Consider the following 15,784-nt stretch of genomic DNA (forward strand, 5'->3'; position numbering starts at 1 on the left):
TTACCTGTTTTGTATCTGGTTTACTTTTCTGTTTGTTGGATCAGTAGTTGGCTATGGTACTGCAGACTGGCTGTCAGTGTGTGAGTGAGAGAAAGTGAGTGTGTGTGTGTGTGTGTGTGTGTGTGTGTGTGTGTGTGTGTGTGTGTGTGTGTGTGTGTGTGTGTGTAAGAGAGTGAGAGAGAGAGGGGGAGAGAGAGGGGGAGAGAGAGGGAGGGTTTGTGCTATGGCTCCCTATGCAGACTGGCAAATGTGTGTGTGTGTGTGTGTGTGTGTGTGTGTGTGTGTGTGTGTGTGTGTGTGTGAATGTGTGTGAGCGAGAATAGCAAAGAGGGAGGGTTTGTGATGGTCTTCTCCTGTGGCTGTGTGACAGAGAGAGGGAAAGTGTATTGTGAGTTTACTATGCAGGCTGGGAACTGTGTGTGTGTGTGTGTGTGTGTGTGTGTGTGTGTGTGTGTGTGTGTGTGTGTGTGTGTGTTTGTAGTACGTGCATGTACGTTTGCTATGTTGAAACTAGACTGGTAGATCTTGGCAGACTGGCTACTTGAAAAGTAGATCTTGGTTCCAAAAAGTGTGAGCACCCCTGGGCTAATGCAACTAGTTTTTGTTTCAAAATCGTCATTGATTTTTTTTGTGAAAAAAGCGTTTCTCGAGGCTGCAGATTGCCTTTTCGATGACAGATCCACAGTGGCTGATGACACCTTGCAGCCTGCCTACACCTTGCAACCAGCTCCTACAGCCCTGACTACTAGAAACTAGCTGCCTCCTCCCAGTGCCAGGTCTCCCACTAAGGTAGAGAAATGCATTTATTTCCTCCTTTCAAACTAGGGAATTACCTGTTTTGTATCTGGTTTACTTTTCTGTTTGTTGGATCAGTAGTTGGCTATGGTACTGCAGACTGGCTGTCAGTGTGTGAGTGAGAGAAAGTGAGTGTGTGTGTGTGTGTGTGTGTGTGTGTGTGTGTGTGTGTGTGTGTGTGTGTGTGTGTGTGTGTGTGTGTGTGTGTGTGTGTGTGTGTAAGAGAGTGAGAGAGAGAGAGGGAGAGAGAGGGGGAGAGAGAGGGAGGGTTTGTGCTATGGCTCCCTATGCAGACTGGCAAATGTGTGTGTGTGTGTGTGTGTGTGTGTGTGTGTGTGTGTGTGTGTGTGTGTGTGTGTGTGTGTGTGTGTGTGTGTGTGTGAATGTGTGTGAGCGAGAATAGCAAAGAGGGAGGGTTTGTGATGGTCTTCTCCTGTGGCTGTGTGACAGAGAGAGGGAAAGTGTATTGTGAGTTTACTATGCAGGCTGGGAACTGTGTGTGTGTGTGTGTGTGTGTGTGTGTGTGTGTGTGTGTGTGTGTGTGTGTGTTTGTAGTACGTGCATGTACGTTTGCTATGTTGAAACTAGACTGGTAGATCTTGGCAGACTGGCTACTTGAAAAGTAGATCTTGGTTCCAAAAAGTGTGAGCACCCCTGGGCTAATGCAACTAGTTTTTGTTTCAAAATCGTCATTGATTTTTTTTTTTTGTCATGAGTACAGAATAAAATGTTTGTACCTGTTTCTGTCTCTTTTGGTTTTTCAAGTGCACTTTAAAAACGTGTGAAGATTAATATAAATAATTCTGTGACCTATATAGTGTACTGTGTAGCCTACTGTAGTAGCTGGATTCAATAATGATAATTCTTTCATTAATTGGACAATGAAAAATGTACAAGCTTGTGTGATTTTCCAAGTGGGTCAGAATGCACCATTTATTATCCCCGAGTTTTCCACTTCAAATAACAGTTGGAGGGCTCAACAGAGCCGTTCAAATGGATATTATTTTTTTAGCTTGTCCTTTTGAAGTGTACTGGTAGGGGGATTCAATCATAGTTCGTAAATTCGCTCTGGAATCTGATCAGCACTCATGGAATGCCTCTGTCCAATCAAATGACTTGGTCCCTTTATGACGTTGAACCCAGTGTGCGCTCCGGCGCTCTCAGAGCGAATTTACGAATGCAGCCATTGACTGGACGGCGGTTTGATGCAGTAACACCAGCATAGCAAACGGTTTTGTTTACCATAGCAACATGCTTCGTTATTTCTCTGGAAAGGAACTTGGTTACCGATAGCTGGTTTTACAAGCTAACGGTTGAGATATCTGTCATTTTTGGCTAAAGTTTTGGCCATTGATGGTGTGCTAAATGTTATATGAACATTGAAGTAGAAGGTTTTATGACATAAACAGTTGTAGTTGTCCAGAGCTCAGAGAGATGGAGGGTCAGGAGGCAGCGAGCCAGCGGGACCAGGCTTTTATGATGAAGAATAGACAAGAGTGAGACAGATGTTGCCAAGAAAATTCAATTCAAACCTTTATTTAAACTCGTAAGTTACTGAGGTTGCCCTCATTTACAGCAGCAACGAGTGAACAAAAGAGAACCAACAATACAAGTCATAAACAGAATAAAAATCAAACCAAAATATAAAAAAAACTAAAAAAAACATTACTAAGAAATGTACAACATAATTTAAAAACAGTTACAAGAAGTGACACAGAGGGGAAAAACCAAGTTCTTAAAATCATTGAGTGATGGGAGAGTGACCAGTTTCAGAGAATTCTGAATAGAGTTCCAAGTGTTAGCAGCATCATAAGCGTAGGCTGTCCTACCCAGCTTAGTAGACATTTGAGGGACCGTACAAACCAACCACTCGCTGGAGCGTGTTTGATAGGAAGAAACATTCCAGTCCAACAGGGAAGTAATATAGGGGGGGAGTTTGCCTGAAATCCCCTTAAATATAAATTGATACCAGTGATAATCTCGGCGGGCTGCGAGAGATGTCCAGCCAACCTTATCATATAAGACACAGTGGTAAGTGTTATATTTGTCTTGAGTGATGAATCTGAGTGCAGAGTGGTATACCGAATCCAGAGCCTTTAAGGTAGTGACAGCCGCGTGACGATAGATCACGTCTCCATAGTCCAGTACAGACATAAAAACAGATTCAATTACTCTCTTTCTACAGCTCGGCGGGAAGTTACTGCGATTTCTGTAGAGAAAGCCAATCTTCTGACGTAGTTTTGAGGACAAAATATCAACATGATGTTTAAAAGTTAATTTTTCATCAATCCATAAACCACGGTACTTATACTCCTTGACTCGCTCTAGTATGGAGCCATTTGATAAGGAAATTTGGAAGCTATTAACATCAATATTTCTAGACTTAGTAAAAAACATGACTTTTGTTTTGCTAGCATTTAAAACCAATTTAAGTTCTTTAAACGCCCTTTGAAGATGATCAAAAGCTTGTTGCAATTTCAGATTAGCTGACTCAAGAGAATCCGCAGTACAATAGATTATTGTATCATCCGCGTAAAGGTGAGCCTTACATGAGTCGTCCAGAGCAGTTAAAATATTGTTTATATAGATTGTAAAAAGAACCGGACCCAATATTGAACCCTGCGGAACACCCTTAGTAAGGGGCAGGAACTCAGACCGGACAGTACCAACACTTACACACTGGCGCCTATCAGAAAAGTAATTAAGGAAAAAGTTTAAAGAAGTGTTATCCAAGCCTAAGCTAGCTAGACAATGCAGAAGTAGAGAATGATCTACTGTATCAAAGGCCTTAGACAGGTCAATGAACAGGGCTGCACAGTGTTTTCCCTGATCCAACGCTGTAACAATATCATTTACAACCAGAGTGGCAGCTGAGATTGTACTATGCTGGGCCCTGAAACCTGATTGAAATGGACTGAGCACAGAGAAGGTAGAAAGAAAGGATTTCACTTGGACATTTACTAATGACTCCAGCACTTTTGCTAAACAACATAAACGAGAGATTGGTCTGTAATTGTCCACATTATCCCTGTCACCTCCTTTGTGTAATGGCATCACCCTAGCGGACTTCCACTCAAGGGGGAGTTTCCCTTCAGAAACAGTGAGGTTTAAAATGTAAGTCAACTGTTCAACTATAACTGGGGCAGCTAATTTAATGAAGAAGGCCTCTAGGTCATCCTCACCAGTAGTACACTTCCGGTTAATAGACTGAAGTGCCCCAAGAACTTCCTCCTGCGTAAACGGAAGAAAAGAAAAGTTTGAGCGGGGAGAGGCTGTAGATGGTTTAAACACTGAAGAGTGGGTAGCAACTGTTGCAGCAGGATTTGACCCAGTATTAATCCTGTCGAACAGATGTCCTGCCTCAGCAAAGTGCCTGTTAAAAGCCAGACAGATTTCATTCTGATCAAAGATCTCGTTATTTTCAATTTTAATTCGCGCGGGAAGGGAGTTGGAGAATTGTTTCTTGTTTATGTTTACTGCTTTCCAAAATTTAGAGGGATTAGAATGCGCGTTTGTAACTAGATCTAGGAAATAATCAGATTTTGCCTTTCTTACAGCGCTAGTGCATCTGTTCCTGATTTGCCTGAATGTAGTCCAATGAAGAGGGTCTCCCGATCGCCTAGCGAGGGCCCAGGCTAGGTTTCTGTCCCTAAACAACAAAGATAATTCTGAGCTAAACCAAGGGGTAACTCTATTCCTTAATGCGAATCATCTTAAGTGGTGCACGTCTATTAACCACTGTGTTAAAACAATCGATAAATGAATGTAAGGCTACCTGAGCGTCAGATTCAGTTAAGGCAATTGGGTGTAAAGTTCCTTCCAGATCATCTAAAAAAGCTTGAGCATCAAACAGTCTGAAGTTTCTCCTCAGTACAGCGAGAGGCTTAGATTTAGCAAGTTTCATTTTTCTTATACAAGCAATAGGACAATGGTCACTGATTCCCAGATCGAAAACACCACAGGCAGAAATCCTGTCCGGTTTATTAGAACAAATTAAGTCAATGAGTGTGGATTTGGAGTAGTTTTTGGGGTTAGGTCTAGTAGGTTCTGCGACTAGCCCAGGTTCCCAAAGACTTCCTTGAGTCCTTGAGAGTTATCACTCAACCAGTCAAGGTTCAGATCACCCAGCACAAGCAATTCAAAATCAGAGTAAGCAGAGAGCAATTCAGCAAGACTATTAAGAGAGTCAGTATTTGCCGAGGGGGGTCTATAAACACCAGCAACATAAATTGAGCTGTTGGAGCCCAGGACAACCTTCAAAACAAGTAACTCAAAAGACTTTGGAAGAGTAACTGACTTGATTAGTGAAACAGCATACCTTGATTTGACATATATGGCGACACCCCCTCCTCTTCCAATTCTGTCAGCCCTAAACAAATTAAAATGTTGCAGTTCCACAGCTGAGTCACAAGCTGTGTTTCGTAACCATGTTTCAGATATAACCACAATGTCAGGGTTTGCTTCAGTAACAAGTATTCTCAGGTGGTCCATTTTATCATGCTGAAGAAGGCTTCTAGCATTTAAATGTATCAGCCCCAACCCTTTCCTATCCTTAAGGGATTGGGGGTTATTGAGAGGGGCAGAGGGGGGGTCTGACTCATGAGAAGTCTGAGAGGGCTGAAGAGGAATTGTAGGTAGGCAAGAATTTCCAGCAGCACGGTTAGGATAGTGGTGGGGGTGTCTCACTGTAATTCGGGAGGGAATTAATGAAGGAGTCAATAGCGATAGCGGGGGTGGGACTGCAGTAGTGTAATAAGAACTACTTAACTGCCCAAGCCTAGTCTGAGGGGAGGGTTGGGGGGAATAACATAACTGTGGAGATTTAGGGCTTGGACATGGAGAGCATCAAAGAGAAGATAAGTAGGAGGCAGTGGATTTGAGTGTGTCAGAAATATTCATAGATAGCAACGTGGCTCCAGAGCTATTTAAGTGAATTCCATCACTATAGAACATATCCGGTCTGGTACTAAACAAAGTAAAATTGTCCACAAATGGGAAGCCCCACCACCAGCACTGTCCTTTCAGCCAGAGATGTAGTTTGCGAAGGCAGCTGTATCTCATATCTCCTCGATTGAAACAAGGCAGGGGTCCAGAGATAACTAGATTATGATGAAGATCTGAGACAGTCTCAAGCAAGTAGGCGAAATCCTTCTTTAGAAGTTCAGAGGTACCGGTCAGCACATCATTGGCACCGGCATGGAGCACCAGAAAGTTCTGGTTGACATTCATACTGGGTATCATAGTAGTCATGTCCTTCACTAAAGCTCCAGGAAAACACCTCGTCTCCCCTCCCTTAACAGCAACATTGCGGACCATAGAGTCGCCAATGATAAGGTGGGTATAAGGACCGACAGGAGCAACGGCCGCAGGAGCAGGGACATCACCACCACTAGCAGTATCACCACCAGCAGTAGCAGTATCAGCACCAGCAGTAGCAGTATCACCACCAGCAGTAGCAGTATCACCACCAGCAGTAGCAGTATCACCACCAGCAGTAGCAGTATCAGCACCAGCAGTAGCAGTATCACCACCAGCAGTAGCAGTATCACCACCAGCAGTAGCAGTATCACCACCAGCAGTAGCAGTATCACCACCAGCAGTAGCAGTATCAGCACCAGCAGTAGCAGTATCAGCACCAGCAGTAGCAGTATCACCACCAGCAGTAGCAGTATCACCACCAGCAGTAGCAGTATCACCACCAGCAGTAGCAGTATCAGCACCAGCAGTAGCAGTATCACCACCAGCAGTAGCAGTATCACCACCAGCAGTAGCAGTATCAGCACCAGATGGGCCTCTACCCACTGCTAGTTCCCTGAGAAGCATTCTCTCCTCTTTCAACTCCTCACCAAGAAGCAATAAATCTTCTCTATACGTTTCTAAATTAACCTTGAGGAGTCCTAACTCTTTCTTTGAGGACCTGATCTCGGTCTGGAGGGCAGACAGGGACAGGGACAGGGAGGCTGTGGAGGGGGCGTCCAATTGAATTGCCAAGGCTCTCTCTTTGGTGAGGTGAAAGCTTTCTTGAAAAAGGGTAAGATTTCCCTGAATCATCACTGTACCTGTCTTATAGATCGAAACAGTGGTTTGCTCCCCATCTGTAGTAAACTTCAGTACATTTCCAGAGCCAACAGCTTTGTGGAGCTCTTTAATTGCAGCACCCCAACCCTTAGTGTTTTTGGTATGGAACATTAGGTTTGAAGTTATACCCGTGGCCGTAAGATCAGCAAATAATATGTTTGGATTACTTTTTAGGAGATCTGACTTAAACTGTTTCTTCTTCGTTAGATCTTTTGTAAAGGCTGGAGGATACTTTACACTAATAGCTTCCACAGAGAGATAAGGTGTGTGAGGGGGAGGGGTGGTGAAACAATGGACTCTCTGTGGAAAGGTGAGGGGGGGAGGGGAGGTAGTTGAGAGCCGCGCCATTTTGTACAGACCTTAGAAATTCCAAATAAATCCTTATGTGGTAGAAACAAATGTCTCTTTCGTGTAGAATTATTCCAGTAGTATTCTAGTTATTGCGAATATTCCAGTTATCGATACTCCAGCAATTAGACTCTGGACGTAGTTGCTCTCGCGGTAATTCCGCGATTCTCTCGAGGTTTGTGAGACTAAACCATGACAGTGTTCTGGTCCTCGTCGGGAATAAGCTTCTTCCCGTTTTAAAATGTAAAAACTATTACTACACCAAATAAAACTAGTAGTTACTATAAAGGGGTGCTAAAAGTTCTAAAATCCACTAAAAACTATTAATTACTAACAAACATTGAACAGAGACCTGCCATCTTGGATTTGGGGCGGAGTTACCTGAGGCTCTAAAAAAATGAATGTTTGAAAACATATTGGTATTTGTATCAGCAAATTGTCAAGGCTTCAAGGCTTATACCCTCAACCTGTAAGGATTTGATCCTGGTTTTAACCTCAAATGGGATATTTTCACCACAAATGGGACGTGAGTTGGGAGGTGCTGCAGAACATGATCCCCCTGATCCCCCCCATCCCCCCCGCTGCACAACTCCTGGCAGCCTTGGCAGGAGGTGGTGATGAAGGCGACCAAGAGGAGGAAGTGGTAGGACGAGATAATAATAATAACTTTTATTTGTATAGCACTTTTCGTGCAAACGTTGACGAGATAAGTCCTTTCACATTCATGGTAAATGGACTGCACTTACTGTATATAGCACCTTTTTCGCTGCTCCAAAGCGCTTTACAGCGGCCTCTCATTCACCCATACCAATGGCGGCAAGCTACCATGCAAGGCGCCGGCCCGCTCACTGGGAGCCATTTTGGGGTTCAGTGTCTTGCCCAAGAAACACTCTTCAAAGCTGTGATCATTTGACATTTCTTTGGATTATAGACTGATATTGTGTAAATCAAGGACACTGTAAAATTAACCAATGGCTGAGGTGATCTAAATATGAAATAAATAAAGTAGCCCCCTTGATTTGTGTTGTTGTTGATTAAACGACATCAGATCATCTATATTGAACTAACCATTTTAAAACTGTTGGTTTTGATATTGTTACTGTGACAGAAAACAACATATAACAGACATTAACTAGGCCTATAATATGCTACTATCCATCATGTTCAGAAGGGCTAGGCTAGGCTAGGCTAGCTATCCTGTCTATCATCCTGGCTGGTACGATTCTAAAGGTTTCTGAGGGTAGTGTTTCATGGGGTCTGGGCCAGGACCCTTATTGCTTGACAATGACAATACACCAGCAAGTGATATATGACTAGCCTTACATAAATATACATATACTGATTGAAGGGTTGAATAAATAAGGAATGTAGAATGATACAGACAGGAGAAAGGAATCAAAAGGAATAAGTTATTCAGGAATGTACACTTAAACATTGAAGAGATCTTGGATTTTAAAGGGAGATGATTTTGTCGTGGAGAGAGAGAGAGGTAATAGACACAGGGAACACAGATGGCAACCATTCTTGTCACAAACATATTTCCTGTTAAAATGCTAAACGAAACACTGTCCCTCATTCCTTATCACTGTTTTCCACTCTCACACCATGCTTCTTCTTCACAACCCAGGTTGAGCCACCCATTGCAACCCCTGTAGTAGAACCAGAGCCCGCTAGTCAGGAGGGAACAGGAGAGACGGTTTCACAGGTAAATCAACTCTACTTTTATTGGTGTTCCTGTGGTTGTTGTCATGCAGAATTTCTCAAAAGGGTGAAGTATTGAATAGATGAAACAAAATCACTTGTGTTTCTAGCAGGTGGAATTGCCAGATGTCAACGACCAATTAAAAGATGTCCCAGAAGCCAGCAGCACAGAAGCCCAGGCCGGCCCGGGAGAGGCAGAGTGACGCCTCACCAGAGGACATGTAGAGTAGCTGTGCAATGCAGCAATGCAGCTAGTTAATTGGGGTCAGGGTGAACAGGTGCAAGTCTAGCCCTCTTAAAAACACACCTCCAGAAAATAGACTTGCCTGTTCTTTTTCATCCAGAAATGCTTTGTCCTTGTTTGGTCATTAGTTTGGTCCTTAGTTTTTGATTTGTTAATATTGCAAAAATACAATGTAGACTTGTATTTGGGGGAGGGGGGGGGGGGGGGGGTTACATTAGGGCTAATGCAACTAGTTTTTGTTTCAAAATCGTCATTGATTTTTTTGTTGTTGTCATGAGTACAGAATAAAATGTTTGTACCTGTTTCTGTCTCTTTTGGTTTTTCAAGTGCACTTTAAAAACGTGTGAAGATTAATATAAATAATTCTGTGACCTATATAGTGTACTGTGTAGCCTACTGTAGTAGCTGGATTCAATAATGATAATTCTTTCATTAATTGGACAATGAAAAATGTACAAGCTTGTGTGATTTTCCAAGTGGGTCAGAATGCACCATTTATGATCCCCGAGTTTTCCACTTCAAATAACAGTTGGAGGGCTCAACAGAGCCGTTCAAATGGATATGATTTTTTTAGCTTGTCCTTTTGAAGTGTACTGGTAGGGGATTCAATCTTAGTTCGTAAATTCGCTCTGGAATCTGATCAGCACTCATGGAATGCCTCTGTCCAATCAAATGACTTGGTCCCTTTATGACGTTGAACCCAGTGTGCGCTCCGGCGCTCTCAGAGCGAATTTACGAACGCGCCATTGACTGGACGGCGGTTTGATGCAGTAACACCAGCATAGCAAACGGTTTTGTTTACCATAGCAACATGCTTCGTTATTTCTCTGGAAAGGAACTTGGTTACCGATAGCTAGTTTTACAAGCTAACGGTTGAGATATCTGTCATTTTTGGCTAAAGTTTTGGCCATTGATGGTGTGCTAAATGTTATATGAACATTGAAGTAGAAGGTTTTATGACATAAACAGTTGTAGTTGTCCAGAGCTCAGAGAGATGGAGGGTCAGGAGGCAGCGAGCCAGCGGGACCAGACTTTTATGATGAAGAATAGACAAGAGTGAGACAGATGTTGCCAAGAAAATGAATGTTTGAAAACATATTGGTATTTGTATCAGCAAATTGTCAAGGCTTCAAGGCTTATACCCTCAACCTGTAAGGATTTGATCCTGGTTTTAACCTCAAATGGGATATGTTCCTACTTTGAGTATAAGAGAAGAGAAGTTGGTATAGTGAAGGGTAGCGTATGATATAAGTTTATATATATATACGTTTTACAGTTTATAACACTGACTTGGTCCTCCAAAGCACTTTCATGATGACTAATTACGGTTGATGTCGACCATGAATATTAATGTTATATTACTCTTTTACAATTAAGCTCAGAAAGCAAGTGCCCACAGTGATGACATGGTCCATTCCCTTCCCTTAGCAGTGTTCATAGTAGCTGAGACTAGTGTGGTAAAACCATGACAGTATCACTGACACATCACTGTATCCTCAAACCCTTCCTAGTTATGACCACCTCGCACGGCTGCTGACCAAGGTGATGGACGAGGTAGAGGACCTGAGTCGGGAGGTGCTGCAGGACCAGCAGAACACCCTGAGAGACCTGCCCATCACCCCCGCTGCACAACTGGCAGAGCAGCAGCGGCTGCTGACCGAGGTGGTGGACGTGATAGAGGACCTGAGTCGGGAGGCCTTGCTGCAGGACCAGCAGAACACCCTGAGAGACCTGCCTATCACCCCCGCTGCACAACTCCTGGCAGGAGGTGGTGATGAAGGCGACCAAGAGGAGGAACTGGTAGGACGAGATAATAATAATAACTTTTATTTGTATAGCACTTTTCCTGCAAACGTTGACGAGATAAGTCCTTTCACATTCATGGTAAATGGACTGCACTTATATAGCACCTTTTTCGCTGCTCCAAAGCGCTTTACAGCGGCTGGGAGCATTCACCCATTCACACACACTTTCACACACCAATGGCGGCAAGCTACCATGCAAGGCGCCGGCCCGCTCACTGGGAGCAATTTTGGGGTTCAGTGTCTTGCCCAAGGACACTTCGACATGTGGCCAGCCGGGGCTCGAACCGCCGATCTGCCAACCTTGTGATCATTAGACGGCGACTCAATAATGTCGTGTGAAAAGCTGTAGATAGTCAGGAAGCTCATCTGAGATAACCTTTAGGGACAAAGTAGTGACTTGGATGGATCAATCATTTCTGTGATTGTCTCTTGTCTCCCATTAGATTGAAACGCCCCTCCCTAACGTAGATGAGCTTGGCTTTTTCCTGGAGCAGGCTGGGGTGGGCCTGGGCAAAGAGGAGATGCAGAGGGTCTTTCTGGCGCTCAAACATCTGGTGGACTCCCAACCCCTGCAGCGTTGCCGGCTCTGGGGCGAGATCCTGGGGTCGGAGGGCAACTATCTGGTCGCTGAGGGGGAGTACAGGGAGGGGGAGGAGGAGGAGGAGGGGAACGAGGAAACAGCAGAAGACGAGGAAAGAGAAGCGGAGAATCGGGATGACGAGGAGGAGGCGGAGGTGGTGAGTTACAAACACATCTGGATTATGTTCCAATGGAAACGGTGATTATTAAATGTTACTGATTTGATCATTTATTTTTAGTAATATTCAGAATAACTGAGACTTATGCGAAACGCTTACTTTTTATATTCTATGAAACGGTGATCTGTTCTGTTTCGTCTTTTTAGATTGACCCTCTCCCACGGTCTACGTACAAGCCTCCCCCCGTAGTGCCGAAGGAGGACAACCGCACAGGTGTGAACAAGTTCACCTACTTCGTGTGCAGTGAGCTGGGCCTGCCCTGGGTGAGGCTGCCTGCCGTCACTCCTGCACAGATCACAGCCGCACGCCAGATCCGCAAGTTCTTCACAGGGAGTCTGGACGCACCCATCATCAGCTACCCCCCCTTCCCGGGCAATGAGGCCAACTATTTGCGAGCCCAGATTGCTCGCATCTCTGCCGGCACGCAAGTCAGTCCCCTAGGATACTACCAGTTTGGGGAGGAGGAAGGTGAAGAGGAAGAGGAGGGAGCTAAAGACAGCTTGGAGGAGAACCCGGACTTCGAGGGCATTCCTCTCCTGGAGATGGCAGACTCTCTCTCCACCTGGGTGCATCATGTCAAGCACATCCTGCAGCAGGTACGTTACCACAGTTACCACACCCTGGCTGCTCACATCAGGACTTCTGGAAGGAATACAGTATCTCAGATTTGAGGTGTGTGTCTGTCTCTGTGTGTGTGTGTGTGTGTGTGTGTGTGTGTGTGTGTGTGTGTGTGCGTGTGTTATTTTCCCATCGTAAGGAATACACTATCTCGGATTTGAGGTGTGTGTGTCTCTGTGTGTGTGTGTGTGTGTGTGTGTGTGTGTGTGTGTGTGCGTGTGTGTGTGTGTGAGTGTGTGTGTGTGTGTGTGTGTGTGTGTGTGTGTGTCTGTGTCTGTGTCTGTGTCTGTCTGTGTGTGTGTGTGTGTGTGTGTGTGTGTGTGTGTGTGTGTGTTATTGTGTGATAACAGCATGGCTCCTCCAGGGTCGCTGTGTCTGGGTGAACCTGGCGGAGAAGCCTGAGGACGACTTTGACGAGGGAGCAGAGGAGGAGGAGAAGGAGGAGGAGCCTGACGAACCTGAGCCAGAGGTGGGCCCGCCCCTCCTCACCTCCCTGGCCGAGGACGCAGGTCAGCCTCAGTCTGCGTTCAGCAACAACCAGCATGTCTCACTCTAACAACCAGCATGTCTCACTCTAACAACCAGCATGTCTCACTCTAACAGCCAGCATGTTTCACTCTAACAACCAGCATGTCTCACTCTAACAACCAGCATGTCTCACTCTAACAACCAGCATGTCTCACTCTAACAACCAGCATGTCTCACTCTAACAACCAGCATGTCTCACTCTAACAGCCAGCATGTTTCACTCTAACAACCAGCATGTTTCACTCTGCTGCTGGTGGATCTGACACACTTTACTGAGACAGCAGGGAGGGGAGAGGGCCACAGATAAGGGAGGAGAGTAACCGGGTGGATTTGACCCTAGAGAGAATGCCAAAGCTCCAAACTCTGGCTCCTTCCTGTGTGTCAAACTCACTTGGTCTTCCTGCTGCTCTGTCTGCGTTGCAGAGATCTCTGGCACCCCTCCCTGGAGCTCCAAGATCCTGATCTCTCAGTGTACCATCGTTGTGCTGCACTCCAACCTCTGGCCAGGGGCGTGCGCTTACACCACTGGGAAGTAAGACGCCTTCATATCTTGATTTCCAGAATTGTACACTAGATATAACAATGTGACTTTTATTATCGTTGTCTAGGTTTAGATGGGCAATATTGCAGTTGTTAACTGTTATTTCGTCCTCTAGGAAGTTTGAGAACATCTACATTGGCAGGGGCATGAAGTTTGCCCAGGAGGAGACGGAGGGCCTGGACGGAGACGAAGAGGAGGAGGACGACGAGGATTGAGGAGGAAGATTTGTGGAAGGGTTAAAAAAAAAGTTCAGTTCAAATAATAGAAGATATTTGCTATGTTCACTACAGCCTTAATTTGTCAAGAAATACACAAATAAAACTAGTCACAATGACCTCTCTCTCCCCTTTTATTCAATGCATGAACATTATTGCCCTCCTCAAACAAAAAAACCTTTACGGTCACGTTTGTTGTAAAGTAACTTTCAACAATCATTCTCCGTCATAGGCGTTGCAGACAGTCGTATCTTAACATACTGAAGGGGCATTGAGCTGGCAGTCCACTGCCAGTAATGAATGAATGAATGAATGGTCTTTATTGTCATTGATATAGTACAGGTACCAAACAACGACATTTGGGAGGGGGGGCTCCCCTGGTGCTAGGAAAGAAAAAAAAAGAAAAAAAAAACAAGAAGGGAAAGGAGCTGGTTTACATAAATAAAGGCTATGTACACTATCCACTATACTATACTATACAAATAAAACACTGTGCTGTACTCTATGCTATACCTATTCTAACATTTCCTATCTCTGAACCTTATGTACCCTAGGGTTGTCATATTGCACATAGTGTTATTGCACATTCATTTAAAGTGTCGCAGTTTGCAGTCTCTCAGTGTGCCTGGAATGCCAGAATGAGTGCAGTTGTTTTATGCTGCTGACTTGTCTCTGGTTGCTACAGTACCCATCCCATTACTGAGAGCCTTGAGTGGGAAAATGACAGGTATACATATTTCTGTAACCGAAAATAACAGCAAAAACACGAGGAAAGGTCACACTTTAATTATTTTTTATTAAAGGCATTAGTAGGTTCCTGCGACGAATAATTGATACATAACATACCAAGAATCTGAATGTTTTACTATATGTATGCAGCTGGACCCTTCTCGATATGGCTGTCATTAGGTCTACCTTCTTCTTGGAAAATCTGTTTTCCATTTCTGAAATGGCCCTATCAAGGATATTGAGCAGGGATCTTTTTTCATAGACTGACACCGGGTGATGGTGGGATCATCAGAATCTGTATGACCCACAGTTGAGAGCACAACACTTTCACCAAGGTGTTTACTCAATGTGCCTGTGCGTGTGCATGGGTCTGGGCATGTGCGCGTGAGTGCATGTGTGTATGCGTACATGGACTCACGCAAGGACGCACAAACGTCCAGTGTAGTATAGAAATGTAGAATACCAGTACAGCTATGCAACACTGACACCTTGTGGCATATTTGAAAACACCATGCATCATGGTCTATTTATTTTTTCAATTTGAAGCTTCCAATGCGTTTTCTAATCTCTAATGGTTGTTTTTTAATAGAAACATCCTGAGTGAATGATAGGACAGACAGTTTTATTCATGTTCAGTTCACAGACAGATGAACAGTTGTTTGTCTTCTCCTCATTTCACTGTATCAGGCGTCTCTGTGCTACAACAAGCGGGCATTTCTGAAGGGAGGGCACCTGAATACCAGTCAAAATGAACCCATCCAGGTTCTAGGAGAGAAATCACATACACACACAGACACACAGACACAGACAGACACACACACACAAATATGGTTACGATTAGGCAAAATTGTGAGAAACCCTGGAATACTGGACCCCTGGAATAAATCTCACCATCAAAGCATGCTGGTATGTTGAGTTTTCCATCGATGCACTGCGTTGACACAGGATAGCCACACTCTCTGACCTTGTCCTTGCAGTAGAAAGATATCATTTCTAAATGATTTATTTGTTTGGGTTCCAGGTCTTTAACCGAGACTTTCCTTCCAATGTAGAGAACCGTTCCTCTCTTAACTTCAATGGGACAATGGGCTGTAAACCAAAGAGGAAGACAATCTTGGAAAAGGGGTCCAAAACAGTTTTTGTTGTCTGTTGACGAGAAGTGACACCATCTGCGAAACGCCTGCCTAAATCTTTATATATTTTCATAAAATAGAATATTGCAGCAATGTTATCCATACATGAGTATGGTCTGCTGTGTAGACCTTTAAGTAAGCATGACATTGATATTTTCGCAGACATAGTTGAGATACCAGTTTATATCAAATGTATCAGAAATGTCTCTAAAATAATAAAGCAGCCAGGCAAAGAAATACTCTACATGGCTTTGAAACCAATGATATTTTTTACATTATTCTATGTTAAAA

General features: G+C 44.2%; 1 protein-coding gene across 1 annotated transcript; it reads left to right on the plus strand.

Moving 5' to 3' along the window:
- Positions 1-9,069: 9,069 nt before the first annotated feature.
- LOC308149931 (radial spoke head protein 6 homolog A-like) lies at positions 9,070-13,631 on the plus strand (the record flags this gene model as incomplete). The annotated part of the gene is made up of 8 exons (XM_080522809.1): positions 9,070-9,143; positions 10,678-10,720; positions 10,814-10,957; positions 11,415-11,708; positions 11,876-12,325; positions 12,712-12,856; positions 13,299-13,407; positions 13,532-13,631. 8 exons carry the CDS (start codon positions 9,070-9,072, stop codon positions 13,629-13,631), a joined length of 1,359 nt encoding a protein of 452 aa, XP_080378935.1.
- Positions 13,632-15,784: the final 2,153 nt, after the last annotated feature.

The sequence above is a fragment of the Nansenia antarctica genome, assembly GCF_963989245.1.
Source record: "Nansenia antarctica genome assembly, chromosome: 2".
NCBI lineage: Eukaryota > Metazoa > Chordata > Actinopteri > Argentiniformes > Microstomatidae > Nansenia > Nansenia antarctica.